The sequence below is a fragment of the Diabrotica undecimpunctata genome, chromosome 2, assembly GCF_040954645.1.
Source record: "Diabrotica undecimpunctata isolate CICGRU chromosome 2, icDiaUnde3, whole genome shotgun sequence".
NCBI lineage: Eukaryota > Metazoa > Arthropoda > Insecta > Coleoptera > Chrysomelidae > Diabrotica > Diabrotica undecimpunctata.
This window is the reverse complement of record NC_092804.1, coordinates 7,950,654-7,974,399: the sequence shown is the minus strand read 5'-3', so window position 1 is coordinate 7,974,399 and position 23,746 is coordinate 7,950,654. Positions and strand designations below refer to the sequence as shown.

The following is a 23,746-nucleotide window of genomic DNA, read 5'->3' as shown; positions in this document are numbered from 1 at the left end:
GCGCTAAAAAGAATAAAAAATAACCGAGGAACTGGCCTTGAAGACATACCTGCAGAACTGCTATAACACGTCCCTTCAACCTTTTTATAAGAAAGAAAAATAACGAATGAATAAAAAATGTGCTATTAAAGCTCTATAAATAAAACAAAAAACCCTAATATTAGGAAAATATGCGCCATACCTTCTGTGAGTAGGTTGTATAAAAAAAATCATTAAAGAAAATATGGGGGAACAGCTGGGAACTGTAGAAGCACATAGCGGTTTTCGTCAGCATTGTTTAGTAAAAGACAAAGATGACACCGTGTACATGATAAAATAGCAGAAGGAAGAATATTGAAGCTGAGGTTTGAAAACAAGTTATGGTAAAACGCAATACATAATCATTGGAAACATCGCAGAAACCTAAAAATAAATTACCGCTCAATAAAACAACAAACAAATACATAGAAATACTTGGTGGTAACTTTAACAAATACAGTATAAGATAAAATGGATAAAATAAATAAAATAAAGAAAGGAAATATCACAACACGATAATTACACTCGATTATATAAAGCGACGATATTATAAGCAAAACTAAACATCAAATTTTTTACACAGTAGTGGGAATCTGCTCACTGTATGGCTCAGAGACATGAGTGACAAGTAAAAAATGCAAAACGAGGTAAATACAATAGAAATGATGTTTTGGAAAAGAAGCTGCAGATTTACACTAATGGAAAAAGTGAGAAATGAACTAGTTTCTAACTGTTTCCTTACTATTCTACTTTGGTGTTTCTCTTAAGGTGATTTTCGTGTATACAAAGTTGCGATAACAAGGTCGATTTGTTGGTAGACTTAGATCACATGAACCCCTTTGATATTTCTGGGCAATGGCAACACTAATGGCAACTGGGAACATAATAACAAAAAATTTTAATAATAAATATGAAATTTTAATAATGACAGTTTTGCTTCGGTCTGATCTTTTCTTATCTCTCTCCTGGAACAAATATTATAATTATTAATAAAAAATAACTAAAAGTTTAATATCAGACAATATGTCCATCAATGTCTTCATTTAAAGATATCGCTGTACAACCAATTAAACTGTAGGTTAGTTAATTATAAGCCTATAAAACATTGTTACCATTGACTATAAAAAGAGCAGGATAGTATATTTACAGTCAGTCTGTAAGAATATTTTGAATTGGAGTTTCTTGTAAGTAATATCAAATTTTTTAAATAAACTGTGGTGCTATTTTTTTAATATGGTGTTTTTTTTAACAAATTTATAAGTCTTTTTATTATTACTTTGATTTTTACTGTATTTAGTGTGCTGTAAGGTCTTATAATTTACCAATATTATATACCATGGTTTAAACAACAGAAAAACTATGTTTCATCTTTTTATGATTTTGTCGCTCATTTCTCTATTTATGAAGTATTCATAAAATGCCTCTTATAAGTGGTTTGTATTATTTTTATTTTTTTATGTAGTTAACTTAATCTCCTTCTTTATGTTTTTCTTCTATGGGCGATCGGAAAATTATTTAAGGAGCCTAATGTAACTGCAGTAGTAAGACCACAAATACTTAGATGGATAGGACATGTGCAAGGAATGACTTAAGTTAGAATGCCAAAGATTTTGTAATCACTACAATAGTTGGTAAAAAGATAAAAAAGACCTAGGATCAGATAGAGTCATGATCAGATAGAGCAAATCGAAAAAAAGTGAAGACAAAACAGGAATGGAGGAAGATTGTAAACCATACTATGAGCCTGCTTGGCTCAAAGTGCTAATTTATGCAGATTTGGCCATATGGCTCACATTCCCTCTAGGGGGAAAATTCACTCGTACCAGATACCTAAAGGATCAAAAGGATTAAGCTTTGGTGGGACTCTTTTCTTTTTATCGAGCCCTAAGTGACTTGGCTGATGCAGTAGAGAGAGTAGCAACACTGAAGTGGAACTGGGCAGGTCACGTGGCTCGAATGACAGACAATAGATGGACAAAGCGGATACTGGAATGGAGACCAAGAGATGATGCCTACCGAAGTAGAGGTCGTCCACCAACACGTTGGACTGACGATCTAAAACGTTGTCATAGGAATTGGATGCAAGAGGCACAAGATCAAAATAGATGGAAAATTATGAGGGAGATCCATGTCCAGCAGTGGATAAGCGAAGATTGAATGATGAAGTGACTTGGTATGCTGGAGTATATCCCAAAAATTTTCGTACGTATCTGGGCGTCGCGAGGAGTACAGCTTTGTTTGTGGCCTTATAGATATAGATATAGATATAGATATAGATGTTCATTTAGCTACATGTTCTCGAGGAGGTTTTTGGGAATAGCACCAGTAGTAGATAAAATAAAAGGTACTGTCTGGGTACTTTCCATTCCCCATTGTCTACCAATTTGTATTCTAGATCTCTGTACTTGGCGATCTTTTTATTATTTTTAACACGCAAATTCTTGGTGTTGATATCGCCACATTAATAAGTGTTGTTTGCCTAGTAAGTTTATTAACTAGTATGAGATCCGGACATATGGCGTAGAAGATATAATTTTGAACTATACACAGCATACAATAAACCTGAGGTCGTAACATCCATAAAGATCGGACATCTGCGCTGGATGGGCCATGTTGAACGGATGTTGGAGACTGAAACACCAAAACATATAATGAGGCAAACACCAGTAGGGAGAAGGTCAAAGGGAAGACCCAAACTTAGATACATGGAATAAGTGGAACAAGATCTGAAAACACTTAAGATTACCAACTGGAAAAACAAAGCAAGGAACAGAACAAAATGGCGGAAAATCTTGGAACAAGCCAGGATGCAGAAAGGTTTAAGGAGCTACTGATGATGATGATGATGATGAGTTCCGGTCTATTATATGCTACTGGTTAGTCTGTGAACATAGTGCGGTCCCAGTATAGTTTGTAGTTGTCATTTCTAAGTATTCTGTCGGGTACACAATGATATAAAGGAAGATGGTCGGTTTGGAGTCCCAGGTTTCCCAAGATCCCAGGATCCCCCACTGTGTCAGCTAGTTTTTGGTCGATAATTTTTCCTACTGAGTCAGGGCGTTCCTTATAATTAGTTCCGACAAACGCCTGGCAGCTCCCAATAAAATGTTGGATGGTTTCTTGGGCCTGGATCCAGATTGGCATTTGTCATTTTGGACTTAAGGATCTTTAACAATATATTTTAGTGAATTTTTAGTTGGAATAACCTGATCTTGAATAGCAAGTAGAAAACCCTTAGACTTGAAAAACATCTTTCCTGAAGTCAACCAATAATTCAACGCTGTATTGCCGACATATTCTTATTATTACTATTATAGCTTACTGATGATTATTTTAAAATTTTTTTTTAGTTTTCAGATAAAACACCATAATGAAGTTTGTAGCATCAATTATATGGTTTGTTTATTTCATTGTAATGATAAACTGCAAACTGGACAAAAAAGTAAGTAAATTGTATAACAAATTAATGAAATGTATAGCAATAAAAAACTTGAAGATATATAGAAATGTATAGCAATAAAAAACTACAGTTATCTTAAAAAAATTTAAGCGTATATACAATTTACAGTACCATTTTTTGATTCATTTACATTTGTCTTCTTCCTAAAGTTCCTTGTCCTGATTTCGAGCATTCTTGATATTTTATTCCTCCTTCTTTCTAGTGGGTAGCTTGTTTTCAAGCATCTTGATTTTGCGAAATCTTTTGTACTATCAGTTTTCATTTGTCTTGATCGTCCGCTATTTTTATTGATTGTGATAGAGGTTTTGACCCTCGACTTCTTTTCGCATAAATCAAGCCCCCACTTTAAGTATTTCTAAATCATGTCTGCTAATAACGTTTCTCTCTTCTTTATTTAGATCTGTTGGAGGGTGGATAAATTAACTCTTTTTTTTAGTCCCAAACACTTTAGCATTCTGCGCCAGCAATACCAGAGACATATATTTTCTTTTTGTCTATTTGTTTTACTGTTCAATAGTCAGATGCGTAGAAAAATGTAAGGAATACTAGACTTTCAACTGTTCTTACTTTGATGCTAAGTATTAAACGATAACTTTTCCAAATTCTTTGTAAGTTTTGTCATAGCTAACTTTGCCAGTGCAATTCTTTTGCTATATTCTTCACTGCATCCCCTTGGTTTGTTATTATGGAGCTGAGATAAGTGAAATTGTTAACCATTTCCATGATCCTTATATTTAAATTATTTGGCTATCTATTATCAATATTTTGGTTTTATTTGTTAATCTGGATACCGACTTTTAACTTTTTTTCTCAACTCATTGTATAAGTTTTTATAATTATTCTTCTTTAGATAGAGTGATGAGGGTGGTATAATCAGCGCACCAAAGGTTATTAATTTTGGTGCCATTGATGGCGATTCCTCTTTTTCAGTTTTCCAAAGAATGTCTCATAATCCAGTAGCTGTATATGTTAAAGAACATGAGGCATTGTACACACCCCTGTTTTACACCCTTGTTGACACAAAACAATCGTTAAATTCACTTATCACCATGAGCTGGATGCTGTTATTGTAGTAATTTTTTTTTATTAAGTAGATCAAATGATGTGGTACATCCATTGGTTCGAGAATGCTCCATAATTGCTGCCAACGCACACAGTCGAACGCTTTGGTGTAGTCAATATATTATAAATAGTATGTTAAATTCCCTGGCTTTTTCTACAATTTGTCTTATGTTTAAAAAATGTTCTTTAGTGTCACTGCTAGGTACAAATCCCGCTTGGTTTGGCATCTTCTTTAGTTCTATTAAACAAATCTGTAAGACAACCTGTTCCTCTAAAGTTGGTTTAAAACTATGCATACTTCTCCAGGAATATCATCTGGCCTAAATAGTTTACCCGTCTTAATTTTTTAAAGAACTTGAGTAAATTCCTCGTTTGTTATTTTGGGAATCATTCTTGTTGCTGCATCCGTTAGCTCTATTGACTTTGTGTGAAATTCTGTAAATAATAAACTGTAAAGATATTCTTTCTTGCTTTTTGACATTCTAATATTTTACTATTTTCATATTGTACAGATATTTTAATAAAGCGTACCGTATTACTATATAATATAATGGTGTCACTTTTATAAGACATAGGAAAAAAACAATAATACCTTTTTTTAAGGACTTTGGACCACATTTGCAAGAAGTGATGGATGAATCTCATAACAGGTGCCAAAGAATTACTGGAGCTAGTGAAGCTCTTATCGAAGAAATGAAAAACGGCCGCTTTCCTGAAGATATCGCTATAAAGGTCGGTATATCGAATAAACAGAAAATATGAAAAATCTTTAAAAAATTTTAAGAAATATAGGTCAATCAATCAATTTTTTATAAAGCTATTTTGAGTACCTTAGAACCAAACAAATATTTCTAAAAAATGATCTTTTTTGGTTTAAAAATAGACGATATCTCTAAAATCCAAATTAGCACACTATTGTGTGGGGCATATTTAATGAATCGAAAACTTTTGAATAGATTCGTTGTCTTATTGGTAAAGTATAGATCCAAATAAAACAATTTGCCTTTATCTTGTTGCTAGAGTCCTAAAATAAAGCTGACAATAAGTTTTTAAGTCATAACAAGGCAATCAAAAATTCTCAAAGTATTTTGGTTTTGCTCCATCCGGTGCGTCCAAATTCTGATCCCCCTCTACGTGTTGCAATATTTATTTGTAATAGTCATTAGATTTATCAAAAACAAAACTTTTTTAAAACTCAATAATGAGGTTAATAATTGTACACTAAATATTTTTAAATTTACACTTCTTAGATTGAAATAGGAGACATACTTTTGCAAAATAATGTTGAGTCGATTATTTTGCACTCAAGTGTAGATCTGCTATCTTATACACTTTTAATCAACGAACCTCCAATGAGATCTTTTTTATTCCTTGTTCTTTTCGTATATATAAATCATTAAGCCACTAAATTTTGAGAATTTTGCTTATATTGACATTCTAAGTTTTTGTGTTTTCGTTTTCATAGCGTCTGTCAAGATGTACGTCTAAATGAGTTCACGTTTCATTGTAAAAAGCATTAATTAAGTTGTAATCCTAGATATTTTCCAAATAGTAAGTTCTTCATCTTGCAGTTGTGAATATGCGACTATATTTTTTTGCTGGTAATAATCCATATATTGCTATGGCTTTCTAAGTATTGTCTGCATCTAATATTATGCGATAGACTGTTGGTATTATAAAAGTTATTGACATACATTCGGAATTGTCATAGTTATACCATTAATTAAACGCCATACTTTATTGTCAACGTTTATTGCTCTTACTGTTCTACAAAAGAACATAAAATCCGTATCCTGCAATAATTTTCGGATCATCAGCTTAATGAGCCACATTTTAAAAGTTATTTCTAAAAATCATGCATCAAAGGATATATAGACAAAATCAGCCGTACACAGTTTGGTTTTCGGAACCGTGGGTACGAGAGAGGCTCTCCTTAGCATACAAGTGCTATTTCAAGTGCTATATGTAGAGATGTAAATTGCAATATTTATACATGCTTCATTGATTACCATATAGCGATCGATACAGTAAAACACGACAAGCTGATGAAGATATTAACAAATATTAAAATAAACACGTGTGATCTAAGAATTATTAGAAATTTTCACTGGAATTAAACATTGTTTATCTGTACAGATGCAGGATAATCCGATGATATTAAAATCAAACGTGGGGTCCGACAGAGATGTATAGTATCACCCTTGCTGTTTAACATATACTTAAAGGAAATCTTTCAAGAAGCAGTAGATGTTAAAGCCGGAATTTTAATTAACGAAGAATGTATTAATAACATCACATACGCGGATGACACGGTGGTATTCGCTGACACTGGTTAAGCCCTCCAGGAGTTAACGAATAGAATCACAGAAGTGAGTCAGAGATATGGACTTTCACTGAACATTAAGAAAATAAAATGTATAATTATCTCTAAGAAGGAACAGCAAATTGAAAGAAACGCAATCAATGCAATGAAAATTGGGACCAATTTTTAGAAATAAATTGTAGGATAGACAAAGCAAGATCTGCATTTAAAAAAATGGCTAACCTATTGAACTGCCATGATTTATGAGTTCCCATAAAAACCAGGTTACTACGATGTTATATCTTTCCTATAATGTTATACGGAGTTGAGTCGTGGACTCTCTACCTGCAAGAAAATTGATGCTTTCGAAATGTGGCTTTATCGTCGAATCCTGAAGGTATCCTATACCGACCACGTTACTAATCAGGACGTTTTATTAAGAATACAAAGAGAAAAAGAGCTGTTAACCACAATATAAACGGCCAAAACACCTCGGTCACATCATGAGGAACAGCGAAAGATATGGGTTGCTGCAATTAATTCTACAAGGAAAAGTAAAAGGAAAACGAGGACCAGGAAGGCGAAGGATTTTCTGGCTATAAAATGGTACGTGGTTCAACACAACAACCACAAATCTTTTCAGAGCCGCAGTTTGCAAAATACAGATTACTATGATGGTCGCCAACATCCTAAGATAGGCACTACAAGAAGAAGAAACTATTAAAAGAATATTTTTTTGGTAGTCCACGTTAATATAAAAACATACCCTTCTTTCGTATTCAATCCTATCTAAGTACCAATTACTACATTTTTTTAGTTATATTATTTTAAAATCAGTATTTATGTTTATGTTTCAGAGATATACTTACTGCCTTTGGATGGTTATTATGGGAGTGAGTATAATTTTTATTATATATATATATATATATATATATATATATATATATATATATATATATATATATATATATATATATACATATATTACTTTGAATTTTACATAATGCAAATAATTTATATTTCAGTTACATGAAGATCTTGTTTTGGATTCAAGAAAAATGTTTTATTACATACCTGATATGCATAAGGAAGATGCAGTTCACTATATGAAATGTAATGAAGAGGCAAGAAAATTACGTAAGTTTAAAATTATTATAATGTGTATATTATTCTTGTTAGTTTAATCAGTTATGAAGAATTACTAATATTAATGATATTTGACACATCTTAAATTATTTGGAAGCATACTAAAATATTACAGGGTCAAAGATCATTTTCTAGCTAAAAATACAATGGTTATTAGATATACTAAAGATATGTTTTTCTAAGTTTTTCAATAGTATATATACTGCTAATAAGATACTTGGAAAATCGTTGGTATTGGTCCAACGCAGATTAAGAAAAACTAAAAGATGAGAGTACATTTTATAAACAATAGCAAGAAAGTAGGTCGGACACAGATACTCGAAACTATGTAGTGCCGAAAAGGAATAAAAGTAGTAGCAGCAAAATCTAAATCACAAACGGATACCAGGGCAGAAAGTACATAGATATATAGAAAGAACTAAAAATAGGCAGAAAAAACAAACGATGTAAGCGAGATAAGAATGATAAAATACTGATCTTGAATATGTAGCATTTGTGAGTCCATTTTAGCTTAAGTAAAGATAACTTACTCAGATAAGACTCAATCAGGATCTGACTCAGTCAGATAAGACTTACTCAGAATCAAATGATTTTGATTGTAAATCTAAATTAATAAAATACTATTTCAAGAAAAAATGTGGAAAAGAGATGGAAAAAGTACATAAGAAATTGACAAAAACTCAGTTGAGTTTGTTGCTTTCTGAACATATCATGGCCTCTATATAGCATATGAGGACATTAGAAAGGGAGTCTGGATATATATGCTCAGTCTAGAACACACTGGTTTCTCCTCTTCGAATAGAGTATGTATATTACGATATATAAAGGAAAAAAGGAAGTAAACTATGGTAAAATATATCTATAAAACAAGAAATAAATGTGGAGAATATCATATAGACATTTCTAATTCATTATGATCTACAACGTAAAAGATGCAACGTAATTCTATGAACAAAAAATATTTTTTTTTTTTTTTTATTTAAATTTACGTGTCTCGACAACTATGGTCATTGACACGGGAACAGACAAAATCGGTATTTACAATATATGATTAAGCTACAGTTTTGGTACTTTTACAAAATTCGTAAATATTTTATATTAAATTATATAATTTAGAGTCTCTTAAAAAAATAATCAAAGAGTTCATTGAACCAGGTGAACTAAGTATATCACTAAGGGTACCACTAATGTTATGCCGTCGTCGGGTGGAGCTGAAAGTACTGCATTCAAGTAGGATATGCTGTATGGAAAGCCGCGTGTTGTTGCAGCGTTCGCAGACTGGTGGATTTCCAGAACTCATGAGGTAACCATGCGTGAGACGAGTGTGTCCTATTCTTATTCGTCTGATTATGGTTTTGTCTCTTCTTTTTTGTATGGGAATTTGCAGTGGTCGAATTATTGGTTGTATTTGATGTTATTTGGATGTGCTTCTACTCCATTGATCTTGCCAATTTTCCAAGACTGATTGCCTGAAGAGATATTTTAGGTCCTGATGGAGCTGTATCCTTTCGACTGGATGATCAGGGCAATTAGCTTCTTTCGCCGCTTGGTCCGCTTTCTCGTTACCAATAACACCTACGTGCGAAGGAACCCAGATTATGGAGACTGAGGTGCCCGAAGTTAACAGCTGATGACAGTGAGCGTGTACCTTATTGACTATTGGGTGTTGTGATCTTAGGGAAAAAATATTTCTTTAAATCAAATATGGTTTAAAAGATGATTATACAAAGGGACAACAATACAAAAAGATCAGAATTTTACAAAGGAAATACTATTGACCATCACAGGCCGTAAATAAATTATATGGATACAGGTATCCGAACTAAGTGAATGAATAAACGTTAAAAACAAATTAATAACGACAAAATTTATTAATTCGATTGCTAGTGTGTGATATAAAATAACAATATAGGTGAAAAAGGTGAAAAATCAAAATATATATCAATAATATAGTTAGTTGTCAATAGAAGCTGAATTAATTAATAGTAAAATGAATAAACCTTGTTGATAAAGGCACATATCTTCTTCTTATTTTGCCACTCCTATCGGAGATTGGAAATCATCAAGGCTATCCTTACCTTGTTTACAGCTGACCTAAAGAGTTCATTAGTGGTACAGCCAAACCACTCTCTCAAATTACGCATCCATGACATTCTTCTACGGCCTGGATTCCGTTTTCCTTCTATTTTTCCTTGCATTTTGTTTTGAAGTAATGCGTATTTGGGTCACCTCTCATCAGGTGACCCAAATATTCAAGTTTTCTTCATTTGATCGTTGACAAAATTTTTGGGTCTTTTCCTATCGTTTGCGTTACTTCAAAGTTTGTGACTCTTTCAACCCAACTTATCTTCAGCATTCGACGGTAGTACCACATCTCGAAACTCAATATTTTTTATTTTGTTTTGTTTGAGAGTCCAGGCCTCTACACCATATAATAGCGTGTTAAATACGTAGCCCCTTAGCATTTTTAATTGTAGAGGGATACTTATATCTCTGTTGCAGAAGAATTTCCTCATCTTTATGAAGGTGGCCTTTGCAATTTCGATACGTCTTTTTATTTCATTGTTTTGGTCTCCAGTTTCCTTTATTGAAGTCCCCAAGTATTTGTAACTTGATACTTTTTCAATTTGAATGCCTCCTCCTCCTAAGTGCCTTCTCTGTTGAGATCGGTGATGAATATGGCAAATTTCTCTCTGTTCTGGGATTGATGAATTAATTCATTTCCTTTTGTGTGGGTCCAATCTCTGATGTTTAAATTGGAATGCCGTTTATACTAATATGTGCTGGTTGTGTCTTGTTCTTACTGAAGACCATATACTTGTTTTTTTTGATATTGATACTTATGCCATAATTGTTGCAGGCAATATTTATATTTGTAAGTAATCGTTGTAATTCTTCTACTGTTCTTCCAACTCGTACAGTGTCCTTTCTTTCAAGAATCTCTCTTAGCTTATCATGGCGTAATCTGTCAAACGCTTTTTGAAAATCGATAAAAGATGCATGTACTTCCTGACCAACATCTAGGCATCTTTGTGTAAGAACATTCAAACCAAAGAGAGCTTCTAGAGTACCTAGTCTCTTTCTAAACCCCATCTGTGTATCACTAATATCTGAATCCATCTTTAGATAAACTCGGTTGTGGATGACTTTTAGAAAGGCACATATAATGGCTTGTAATTAGCAAAATAGCTGGAAGAGATGGTCCAGGAAGATAAGGAAATTCTGGATCTAAATACATGTAAAGTTTAACAACAACTATACTAAAAAAATTAAATCAAGAACAGATCGTGACAGATACGCATTTTCCAAAATGAAAAATGTTTTGGGTATAAGAGATTTGTCGATCGGATTAAGATTTAGACTTATTCTCTCAAATATTCTTCTTTACTTTACTATGAACCCAATATCGACTGTATACAATTGTTTCTCGATTCTCATTAATGTAATGTAAATACCTAGCGCTGTTTAGGAAATATTTATATTATTTATTCAATTTCAGCTGGTGATGATCTTGTTTTGAAAATCTGGAATATGCAAAAATGCGTCCAGAGAACTATTGATGAAAAGGTTAGTATAACAGTTCTAAATAAAATTCATTCCTTGTCTCTAAGTAAAGTCACAAATTTTAAAAAAATAAACAGTATTTAACAAGTTTATCCTTCTGTAGGTTTCCGTCTATTTTTTATCACCGTTTTTGAATAATAGAATTACTTCGCTCGTTCTCCCTTCTTACGATATTTTAATTGTATTTTATAATTTTATTAATTATTGTTAATAATTTTTCTACCATTGTTGCTCCGCAATATTTCAGTGATTCGTTTGGTAGTCCGTCTTTACCTGCTGTTTTTCTGTTCTTCAGCTTTTCAAGAATTTTACGAACTTCCTGCACATTTATAATTAAATTCTTCATTTGTGACAATTTCTGGTGTTTCTGGGTCTAGCGTTGTATAATGGGTTATTCAAAAGACTTAAAAATTAAGTTGAAAGTTTAAACGTCTGTTTGCTCTAAGCACTTGATCTTCCACTTCAGTTTCGAGCTTTCGGTAGCTAGATAATGTCATGCCTAGATATTTAACCTCCATCACTTGTTCTATTATCTGACCTTCCAGCTCCAATTTACATCTTAGTAAATTTGCTGTTGTAACCATGCATTTTGTCTTTTTTGGGGAAATTAACATGTTAAATTTTCTGGCGGTTATATTTATATTAAATTTGTGCAGCATACGTTGAAAATCGTCTCCACTTTTTGAGAGTTTGTGTAAAAGTGCAGATTATTTTAAGTTGTTTTTCTCCTATTTGGTACCATTTTTTAGTTCTTACTTCTTTTATTATTGTATGCATAATTAGGTTGAAAAATAGAAAACTCAGGAAATCTCCCTGTCTTTGCTAGCCTCAATAGGGTCGGTTAGTTCTTCCACTTTTACTTTCATTGTGTTGTTTTGGTAAATGTTTTCAATCGTTTTGATTATTCCCATAGGTATTTCTCTTGCGTACAATAAGTCGATAACATCCTTTAATTTGACACGTTCAAATGCCTTCTTGAGGTCCACGAAGCATAGATATGGGGGTTTGTTGTATTCTAATGTTGTATTCTCCTAGTGATTTTCTATTTTATAATTTCTTTAATGCTTCCTTTACCTCTTCCTACTCAATATTTATTTCTTCGTTTGTCGTCACCTCTGGTGTTGGTGGTTCATTATCGGCACCTTTAGCAAATAGGGATCGAAAGTAGTCTGCTCATGTTTCCTTCTAAATGTGTTTAGATTTTATTCGTTCGTCCAGCTCTTTTTTTTTTGTCTTTTGATGATTCTCCATATTTCTTTTTCTGTTCCACGACTTCTACGTGTTCCATCTGTTTTGAGAAGCTTTCTCGTGTCAAATAATGTAATAAATACATAAATATTCTGCCTGAATACCATTTCTTAAACATAATGATTTCCCCACTAAATGCAATGAAAGTGCAATACAGGTCCATATTCCGACTGTCTAGGACTGTAATCCAATGTATTGCTGTCCTATCCCGCCAATAGACTATCACTTATATGGGATACTAATTTAGGTATAACATAATTTGTATTACGTAGAAAATTATAACACCAAGTGACCAATTTAATTTTTTTTATATTATTTTTAGCATTACGTATGGTTCTAAAATTATTCTTAAGAAAACAAGGTTAACAATTTCATAGCAATGGGAGATTTAAAAGCACTAATAAAAAAATAATTCAAAATGATTACAACTTGTTTTATTGTCTATAATTTTCTTTTTCCCTCTTTCCAACCTTTCCCCCTTATTCTGTATATAATTATACCATATAAAACAACATTGTTTATATGTTTTAGTGCATACCATATACACAAGTACTAGACAAAAAATTGCATATTTTCTTATTTTTAATTTAATTTGCCATTTTCACAGTTTCAACACCGAAATATAAATGTAAAGTGTATCAATCTGTTAATGATTAAAAAGTTTTGATATCGTGTTGAGTTTAATTATTAATAGTAAGTTATTAGTGCTATATGTGAATTTGGTTTTCTGCTGTTATTAGAATAGCAACAATATTAGCGTAATATCAAAAACAATGGAAGAAAAGCTACAAACAAATAAAATCCATTTCTTTAAAAATAACCAGGTCTCTCAATTAAAAATAAATCAATAGAAAAGAACATAGTGTTTACAACTGCAGACAAAAGTAACACTACTATTGTTATAGATCAAATAGAATATAATAACAAAACAATAGAATTTTTAAATAATTAAAATATTGAAACAGTAAACAAAGATCCAACGAAAAACTATCAAAACCAAATACAAAATCAATATTAAATTCAATAGAACAGAAATACCTCAGCTGACTACTGACAGCAAAAATGGGCATTAATTGGAAACATAACAAGACCCCCTCTACAGAAGAATCGTTGAATACTATAAGAGAAAAACAATACAATATAGAACTACTTCAAGAACAATCAAAAAGAGAACTATATCAACAACGTCTAGACCAAAAATTAATAGAATTTAGATACGGCAACATCGAATAAATATACGAGCATATAAAGGCGAGTATAAAACAAGCAGCATTCGAAGCCCTTGGAGAAAAAGAACATATAACAAATAAACAGCACTATTATAAAATAAATGAACCAACAAAAAGAATAATTGAAAAAAAAAGCAACTATACAGAAAATGGCTGACCACAAACAACGATGAAGTTTATAAAGAATATAGAGAAAAAGATAGAGAAGTGAAAAAACAAATAACACAACAAAATAATGAAGAATGGGAAAGAACCTGCTTAAATATTGAAACATACATAGGAGGTACAAGAACTTCGGAGTCATGGAAAGTACTGAGAGGATTGAAAAAAAACTCAAAAGAAAAAATTAAACTGGGAAATATACAGGACAAAGAATGGAAGGACTATTACAAGGAACTATTAACAGAACAAAGACCACAATTCATTGGAAAAGAAAACAGGCGAAGACGAAGCAGATCCCACAACAAGAAATAGAAATAACAGATAGAGAAATGAGAACGGCCATAAAAGTAATCAAAAATAAGAAAGCACCGGGACCTGGAGGCATCTCACCTGAGCTTATAAAATTCGGATCAAAAAAATTACACCGAATGATACAATGGATATTTCAGAAAACCATAAATAGAGAACAGCTCCCAAAGAAATGGACGGAAGCATATATGACATCTATATTTAAGAAAGGAGATAGAAAACCATGCGAAAACTACAGAGGAATAAGCGTAATATCATCAATAGGAAGATTATATGGGAAGATACTGCAAGAAAAGATAGAGCAAGCATAAAAGGCAAAATCGGGGAGGATCAGGCAGGCTTCACGGCAGGAAGATCATGCATAGACCACATATACACAGTGGAACAACTGTTGGAAAAAAAGCAAAAAATAGAGATATACATTTGGCATTTGTGGACCTGAGAAAGGCGTATGACTCTGTACTAAGGTCAGAACTATGAGAGGCAATGTATAAATTAGAAATACAGACGGAACTCATAGAAGCTACTATAAAGCTCTGTATAAAGAAAATAAGTTTCCATTAAAATGGGAACAAGAATCATAGGAGACTTCATCCCAACAAAAGGGCTCCTGCAGTGTTGTTCCACATCTCCAATCCTATTCAAAATATACTTAGAGAAAGCCTTGACTACATGGAAAAGAAAATGCGAAGGCATGGGAGTACCGGTGCGGAACGAATACCTATTACGTTAAGCTTTGTAGACGATCAAGTAGTGATTGCACAAGACCAAGACGACCTCAGCTACATGATGAAGAAACTACAAGAAGAATATACCAAAGCTCGCCTAGATATTAACCTCGCGAACACAGAGTACCTATCTACAAGTGAAGAAAATATAGAAGATCTACAGATTGATGACAACGTAACAATAAAAGGAAAGGATAAATTCAAATACTTGGAGTTTATAATCATGACAAAGACAACAACAGATTAAGAAATTACACAAAGATTAGGACAACAAAGAATAGCAATCCGACAACTTAACTCAGTATGGTGAGATATACACATAAACATGAAGACAAAAACACAGATTTATAAAATATTAATGCGAAATATTATGACATATGGGGCTAAAAATTGGATCATAAACAAGAAAAACAGCAGTAAGATAGTAGCAACAGAGATGGAATGTCTGCGAAGATGCTACATAGTAACAAAAATGGATAGGAGAAGTAATGACGAAATAAAGCAAAGAACTTCAATAGAAACAGACAATATTAACATATATAGAACAAAAAAGACTAAAGTGGTATGGACATGTAAAAAGAACTAGCGACAGCAGAAGGATAAAGAGAATAACCGAATGGAGCTCCATAGGAAGGGGAAAAGAGGACGACCCCGAAAATCCTGGTGGAACAAAATAGACGACGCCATGAGTAAGAGAGGCCTAAACGATGAAGAATGGAACAACAGGGAGGGATGAAAACGATTGAGCAAGGAAAGGCAGTGAATACTGTAGAATTCCTGAATATATATTTATATATATATATATATATATATATATATATATATATATATATATAGAAGTACCTCAACATGATGAATCCACAGCCTCCTAAATTATACTCTTTTATTAAACTACATAAACCTAATCACCCAATAAGACCTGTAGTTTCTTTTTATACAGCTCCATCACATAAACTCAAAAAAACTGTTAGAAATTATTTTAGAAATTGTTGCTCTAGTAAAAGTCCTTTTAGACCATAATATTACAAATCCAATCATGACGTCTGAAATTTTACATCTTCTTAAAATTTGCATAAACCAGGACTACTTTGAATTTAATAATCAAATATATACAAATAACAGTGCAGGACTTATAATATTGGTAATACTCTAAGCTCAGTGCTATCAGATATTTTTATGGACTCTCTAGAAACAAAGATTTCAACACATCCCATATTCAAACAGTTTTTGTATTGTTGGATATAAGTAGACGATTGACTGGTATGTTTTACAGGAACTAACTGGACCAATTCTTATTATACATTAATTTACTCCATAGTCCTATTGAATTCACAATAGAAACAGAACAAAATCAATCCATAAATTTTCTAGATTTAAAACTATCAGACTTAAAAACAAACATGAGTTCTACGTATTTCATAAATCTACCCATAATGACATGACTATCCACAATTTATCATCCCATCCTACACAACATAAATTGGCTGCCTACCACAGCATGTTACATAGAATAATAGAAATTCTCATGTCATAAAATAACTTCGAGATAGAACTGAATATCATTAAGCAAATAGCAGTAAACAATGGGTACAACGAACACAAAATAAATAAAATTTTGATTCAAAAACTACATAAGAAAGCCCTAAAATTAGTATTTCCACCAACAGAAAAAAACCCAGTACCTTTTGCTCGATTAGATATACAGACAAGATATCAACAAAAAGGAATAACACCAGCTTTTAGAACAAACAACAACTTGGACAAATATATTAAAAACAACAAAAGCCAATGTAACAAAAGTGTGTATATGGGTATGTGTAATATATATAATGTAACAAAAATGGGTATGTGTAATGTCACAAAAGTCTTTGGGATAATGTTACAAGTTGCAACAAAGCGCCAATGTAACAAAATACAAATAAATTAAAGCTGGCTAGCAGAATGTGCCGGAGAGTGACTACTTGACACTCAAAAAGAGGATTCGGCCAATTTGCATGCCCGTAAAATGAGGTAATAAAAAATATATAAAAATAATGTAAATGAAATCCACAAGGAATCTACGTTCCTGTATTTGGCTGTATACCATATATTAAAAAATTTTATTAAAAATCCTTTGTAAAAGGTATATAATTTTTAAAAACCCAAATGGGTTGTTATAGACAAAACGTTTTCGGAATCCATTATTCCATCATCAGTGTCCTATAAAATATATAACCACTTAATTAAAGAGAACGTGAAGTTAAAATTTTGACTAAGGTTAATGAAAAGTGTGGTTAATACTTACTAGGTGCACATGAGTGTAGCCACTAAATACATGGGTAAAAACCCGTTGACAAAAATTTAGTTACATTTGTTTTACATTATATTATATAAATTGCTAGGATGCTAAAGTTACCGTTGGATTAGGTAACATGGCGACATATGACTCCACGTTGAAGTTGCAAGTCCTGAGACGGTGTGTCTACGAGGACTTAATGGAAGCAACTGATTGAAATGACAATGTTGACAAGTTAGGACGGAACAAGTAACAGAGTAGTCAATATAACTGTATGTGTCTACTTAAGACAAAAGCCAACGTTAATTAAATTGTTAAAGTAATAGATTTTTTGATATTAAATAATATAACAGTATCAACCATCAATGTTGTTGTTTTTTTAAAAAATTGATTTTTATGTGTATGAGGTGAAATGTGGAGAGTAGATAATGTGGTTATAGTTAGGCAACCAACTATGCATGTGTGTGGTAGTATAATGAAAAAGAGATTTTTATATTTAGGCCCTTTATGTTTATTCAACATTTGGTACTTGGAAAATAGAAAATAGACACATGTAGAAGGTTGAGTTATAGAAATTTTGTTTAATATTGGTGGAAAATGAATGAATATATTTAAAATATGACAGTGTTCTTATATGAATGAGATACAACTTTTGTAGTATAATGGTCATGTGAAATTTAACTTATAACTTGATTATAAAAGGCCCTGTATGTCAAAAAACAACATTTGGTACCTGGTAAATGTAAAAATAATTAAGTTGTAAGTACATGAAAGTAAATATCTGATAGGGTGTTAACAGACTAAGTGGTATGGAAGTTTTATTTTTTAACTATTATGTGGAATGAATAGAAATTGATGGTTGGGACATGGTTTTTTTAATAAGTTAATAGAATAGTACTCAACTTATAACTTAAGAAAGGTCCTATCTGTCATAAGCAACACTAGGTACCTGGGAACTATAAAAGGATAAGTTACAAGTTGTATGATTTGCAGGTGTATAATTGTCCAAAATGTGAAAATGGAATGGTTGTGGGTTGGCTCTGTTAGAATTAAGTAAAGCAAAAATTATGGGATCAGCTTTAATGGTAATTAAGTTCTGTGATTTGTTTTTAATTCTTAATGGATATGAAGGTCTTAAGGTGTTCATTAAACTAATGTCTAAAATAAACAGAATTTGATGGCTGGAACATGGTTTAGAAGTATGTTGTAAGTATACTACTCAACTTATAACTTAAGAAAGGCCCTATCTGTCATAAAGCAACACTAGGTACATGAGAAATATAGAGAGATAAGTTATAAGTTGGTGATGTTATAGGTGTATATAAACCTCAATTATGAAAATGAAATGGTTCTAAGGTGGCTCTGATGAAATTGAGTGAAAAATAAGAAATTTATAGTGTTTTTGAAAAAATGTAGGATACGGAAAGAATACAGAAGGCTGAGATCCCCAGAGAGCTGCAAACAAACCCTAGGAGGGTTGTGTGGAAGAGTGAAATGAAGACTGAGAGGTTAGTTTGAAAGAGATGAAGAATAGTATAAGGTTTGGAGGTGCCGACAAGAAGTATGGACAACAAAGGTATAGTGGGTCGGACTAGAAGTTTGGATTTACTAGAGAGTGATAAGGACTGATTGGGAGTGTGATGTGTAAACAGAAAAGTTTTTTGGAGTGGTTTAAAGAAGATGAGTATTTGGCGGACAAATAGTGATAAATGTAGATTTTTGTTGTAAAAGTGAGTAGGGGGTGAAGATTATGAAAATAGTTGGCGATGGAGAGGGAGGAAGTCTCGATTGAAGGATACATGACGATTGACGCAATTTGGGCTTTTTTGTTTTTCTTTGAGAATTTCAAGGTCTTCGTATAAGTCTAATTTAAGGAAATTTTTTTGGGGGATGTTGTGAATAAGTGAAACGTCTTCTGGGATATTTAGGGTGTGTTTGTGTTCTTTAAGATGTTGAGAGAAAGTGGAAGTATTTTCTCTTTTAGTGTGTTCTAGAGAACGTGAGGATAGTGATCTGCATGTTCTACCTATGTAAGAGGCGTTACAATCTGAACATTTTAATCTATACACTCCACTCCGATCCATATAATTGATGGGATCTTTGGAATTAGATATGTGTTGACCCAAATTGTTGGGTACTTTAAATGACACATGGATGTTTTCAACCGACCGTTGGATGAGATTTCGGATATCTCCAGAAAGACTTTCATGATAGTATGGAAGTGAAACGTAATTGGGCTTGGTGGTGAGGTCTCTGGGGAACGCATTCTCCTGCAGGGTCTTAAGGCGTTTTTTACGGATGAGTTACGGATGAGTAAATGAAAGTGATAAACTATGGAAGTTGCTCTAAGATGTGATTGGGTGCCAGGAAAGTATTAACATATACTTTACAAGGTATCTTGTAAAGCTGTTTGCTGAAATAAAGGAAAACATATTAATGGAAATATTTGAATATGGATATATTATTAAAATATACAGTGTAATACTTTATGCTACCCACCACCATTTATGTACAGTTAACCTAGTTACTTATATGTTAAAAACACTCTCTGGTTATACAAAATTGATCCTTGATGATCTGAATTTACAAATAATAAATTCTAAGAAAAAATTTAATGACTATACCCAAAAGCGGTAATTTACTTGCCTACTAGAGATGTAACTCTGTACTTCGGCTTTCAATTAAATGTTCTAATCAAGTAATAAGGACACTATCCTGAAGGGATAGATGCCCAAAGGTTTAAATATATAATAATAAAATATTAGTAAAGAACTCTCTGATTAAATGTGTATATACACATAACACCGTATAACAGAGTTGATAGGGAGGATTTAAAACCTCAACCTGTAGTTGACACTTAGTCCTTAAGTATTATTTAGTATTATTTAAAAAAATGACGGGTCTTTATTATTAAATAAAATAGTATTATTTAAGTTAAAAAAAATATTATAAAAAAGAAAGTATTAAAATTAATGAATACAGCTTAATAAAAATGAACAATGTTCCACCCTCTAAATGAGGGAGGTCTTTCCAGCTGGTTTCATGAAGTTGTTCGGAAATAGTCTTACAAAGATCTGGACCTCTGAAGGAACAGCTAAGGGTGACGGGAAAAGGTGCAAATCCAAAACTTAATTCTTTTTTGCTTCTAATGAACCAAAAAAAAAAAATAAAAATAAGGAATCCTTGACTCTGGATTTTAATTTTTTAAGTAGGCTAAAAAGAACATTTGTGTTAGAGTTCCTTACTCTTAATAAAAAGTAGGGAAAAACACAAGGTTTATTAACCTTGAAAGATATTACAAAAAGTTACTGGGAAGCTTGTATGAAAGCAAAAAGCTTTAATGATTTTGTAAATAACGTGACCTTCGCATGGTTTGAGAATATTTTATGTAAAATGGACTGATTAAATACATAATTTTAACGAAAAGTATGCTCTGGATTTATTTTAGAATATAAAAGACCGGTATGAGACAGAATATTTTTACAGATAGTCTTAATAGATAATAGATAGTTTTAAAGATAGATAATTATATGTTTTTAAGGCTGAGAAATAAAATAGAAAATTGATATGATTTTATATCATTATTATATCTAAATCCAGAATATTTCTTAATTAAATAATGTGAGAAATGATAGATAGATATATCCACTATCAAAGGAAAAATGACAATATTTTATAAATCAAAATGGCTAATCGTTTTTATACTTTTTAATGATCATTGGATCCACTTACCGGCTATGAGTGGCTATAAATCAAACGGTATACACTACAAAACAAACTAAAACCTTTCCATCTTCTTCTTCACCACAAAAATTAATGTTCTTTAAAACAAATTTAACCCGCCGCCTATATTTTTAGTTAAGAGAAATTATCTTCCCAAAAATTCAAACCAGAGTAAGTGCTAATTCCTAGCCGAATAAGCATGTCTGCCAAAAGTGCCGCTTAGAGTCGCTGTTTAATACCAACTTAGAAATTACAAATTAAGAAATATTAATTGATTTAAAATTTTATTTAAAAGTGATTAGAGAATTATTGAAGTGACGGACTCGTTACACCAAAAAAAAGCAATTACACAGCGGTGTATACAAACTTAAATGTGGCGACTGTCCAAAACCTGACATCGGTCAAACTGGTAGAACTTTTATCAAACGTATAGCAGAGCACAAAAGGGCTTTCAATAATGGAAAAACAGACTCTACGTACGCTACACTACACCCACCTCTAGATAATAATCATTCTTTTAATGACGAATTTACAAATTCTTCACATTTAAAAATCTATCCCTATTAGAATGTATGGAAATCAACAAATTAAAAAATAAACACATAATTCTGAATGACTAACTTAAGGCAAACAGTTCTATCCTATTCAACTTATTCAGTTAAAGACTATAAAGTGTAAACACGTACCAAAAATAGATCACTTGAGAAAGGCACTCTGGCCGAAACAGATGTAGTAAAAATATATTATAATAAATTTTTTGAAAGTATTAAAAACAAAAGTTTTCAGTATTTTGTTGTTAGATAAAATTAATTTCCATCAAGTAACTTTTGAATCCATTACTAATTTTAATATGACAGTCAACGTGAAGAGGAAATTTTTAACCCAAAAATTACTGGTTTCTTATCAGAACATATTCTATTTTTACTATTTTGCAAGAATATAGTGTCTTTAACATATACCGTTGTAATCAAGTCAGTTGATAGTTCTTATGAAGTAAGTCGGTGACTAGTTGATGTTGGGTTGGATTCGGTTATGTCTTTTTTCTACAAACATTTATTGTAAAACTTCGTTTTACATTTTTAATACCCTTACAATAGGATGATAAAAAAATGTGGTAACAGCCACCACCTGATTGCGCTGCTAAGCTCATATTACAAATTACTTATGACGCTACTCGTGAATAGACTAATCACTGCAATTCTGGAGAGCATACTAATAGAACGGGCTAGTTTCTGCTCCCATCGCAGCTGCACAGATCAAGTACTCATCTACCACACATAAAGAGTCTGGTTTTTAACGACATATAAAAACTACGGTAGCTTACATTGATCTAGCTGCTGCTTACGACATCTTATGGAGAACGGACTTATCTTTAAATTTTTTAATACTATTCTGCTACTCTGCTACTCCACTAAATATTATGCTGTGCGATAGGTCTTCCAAATAATACCTGGAGGCAGTAATAGTAGGATAAGAAAACTGCAAAATAGACTTCCTCAAGAATCGGTGCTTGCCTTAATCCTCCTTAGTCTGCCCGCCCTAAAACGAAACAAGACACAAGCAACATACTCACTTAGTTCTCATTAATACTTCAGTAACTGGAAGCTTATTCGAAATACAAATAAAACAAAAGTTGTCTGCTTCCATCTTAATAACAAGTAAGTAAATACGACCCTGAAGTATATTTTAATAACAACCTGGTACGTTTTAACCCATAGCCGAAATATCTGGGCATTACAATAGATATAATGCTATATTATATCATATATCAATATTATATATTATAATGCAAAAAATATCTAAAAAACACTGCCGCTAAAATAAACATTTGAACTACGTTCATTTCATAGGCGGCCCACCTACAGGCTTTTTTTTGTAAATTATCCCTTTGCCATTCTTCTCTTCAGCGTTGACCATGAAAAGCGAAATTTCTTTAATGCTTTATTATGACTCATTCCATTTACATATACATCTTTGCCTAAAACAATAATGATAGAAGTAATTGGAAATTTTCGAACGTAGATTTGAGGTTCGAATCGGTTTGTAAGTGCCCCTTTGTCCGCTTCTTGTCGATCGACGATGATAGGTATAATAAAATGTTGAAGTTGTGGAGTAAAAGTGTTGATTTATTGACAGCTACTGGTAATTACACAATATGATGTTCGTTAGGTAACTACTTATGATTGACTGTAGTAGAATGCGCTCACATGAGCTCAAATCCCCAATTTATAATCTCACAAATAATTCATACCTCAGCACAGAGGTTATTGCTTCCTATCATACCATACCAACACACTTTGCTTACAACACAATTTAATCTACGCCTTAATTGCGACACTTAGGAAGTTCAATTAGAAAATATATTATTCGGCAATTTATTTAGTTGTAGGTAAATGAACTAATTATTAAAATATTATACGATATGGTTTTACAATGTCACTTGACAAACAAATGCAAATCGGAACAAACCAATCAAAGAAAAATTGGAATTGACCGAATTTGCGTGCTGAAAAAGAACTT

General features: G+C 32.2%; 1 protein-coding gene across 1 annotated transcript; it reads left to right on the top strand.

Annotated features, from left to right (window-relative positions):
• Window positions 1-1,138: 1,138 nt before the first annotated feature.
• LOC140433162 (general odorant-binding protein 83a-like) lies at window positions 1,139-13,228 on the top strand. Its single transcript, XM_072521208.1, has 7 exons — window positions 1,139-1,202; window positions 3,369-3,460; window positions 5,144-5,272; window positions 7,700-7,735; window positions 7,868-7,979; window positions 11,488-11,555; window positions 13,123-13,228. Exons 2-7 carry the CDS (start codon window positions 3,389-3,391, stop codon window positions 13,138-13,140), a joined length of 435 nt encoding a protein of 144 aa, XP_072377309.1. The 5' UTR covers window positions 1,139-1,202; window positions 3,369-3,388; the 3' UTR covers window positions 13,141-13,228.
• The last annotated feature ends 10,518 nt before the right edge of the window (window positions 13,229-23,746 follow it).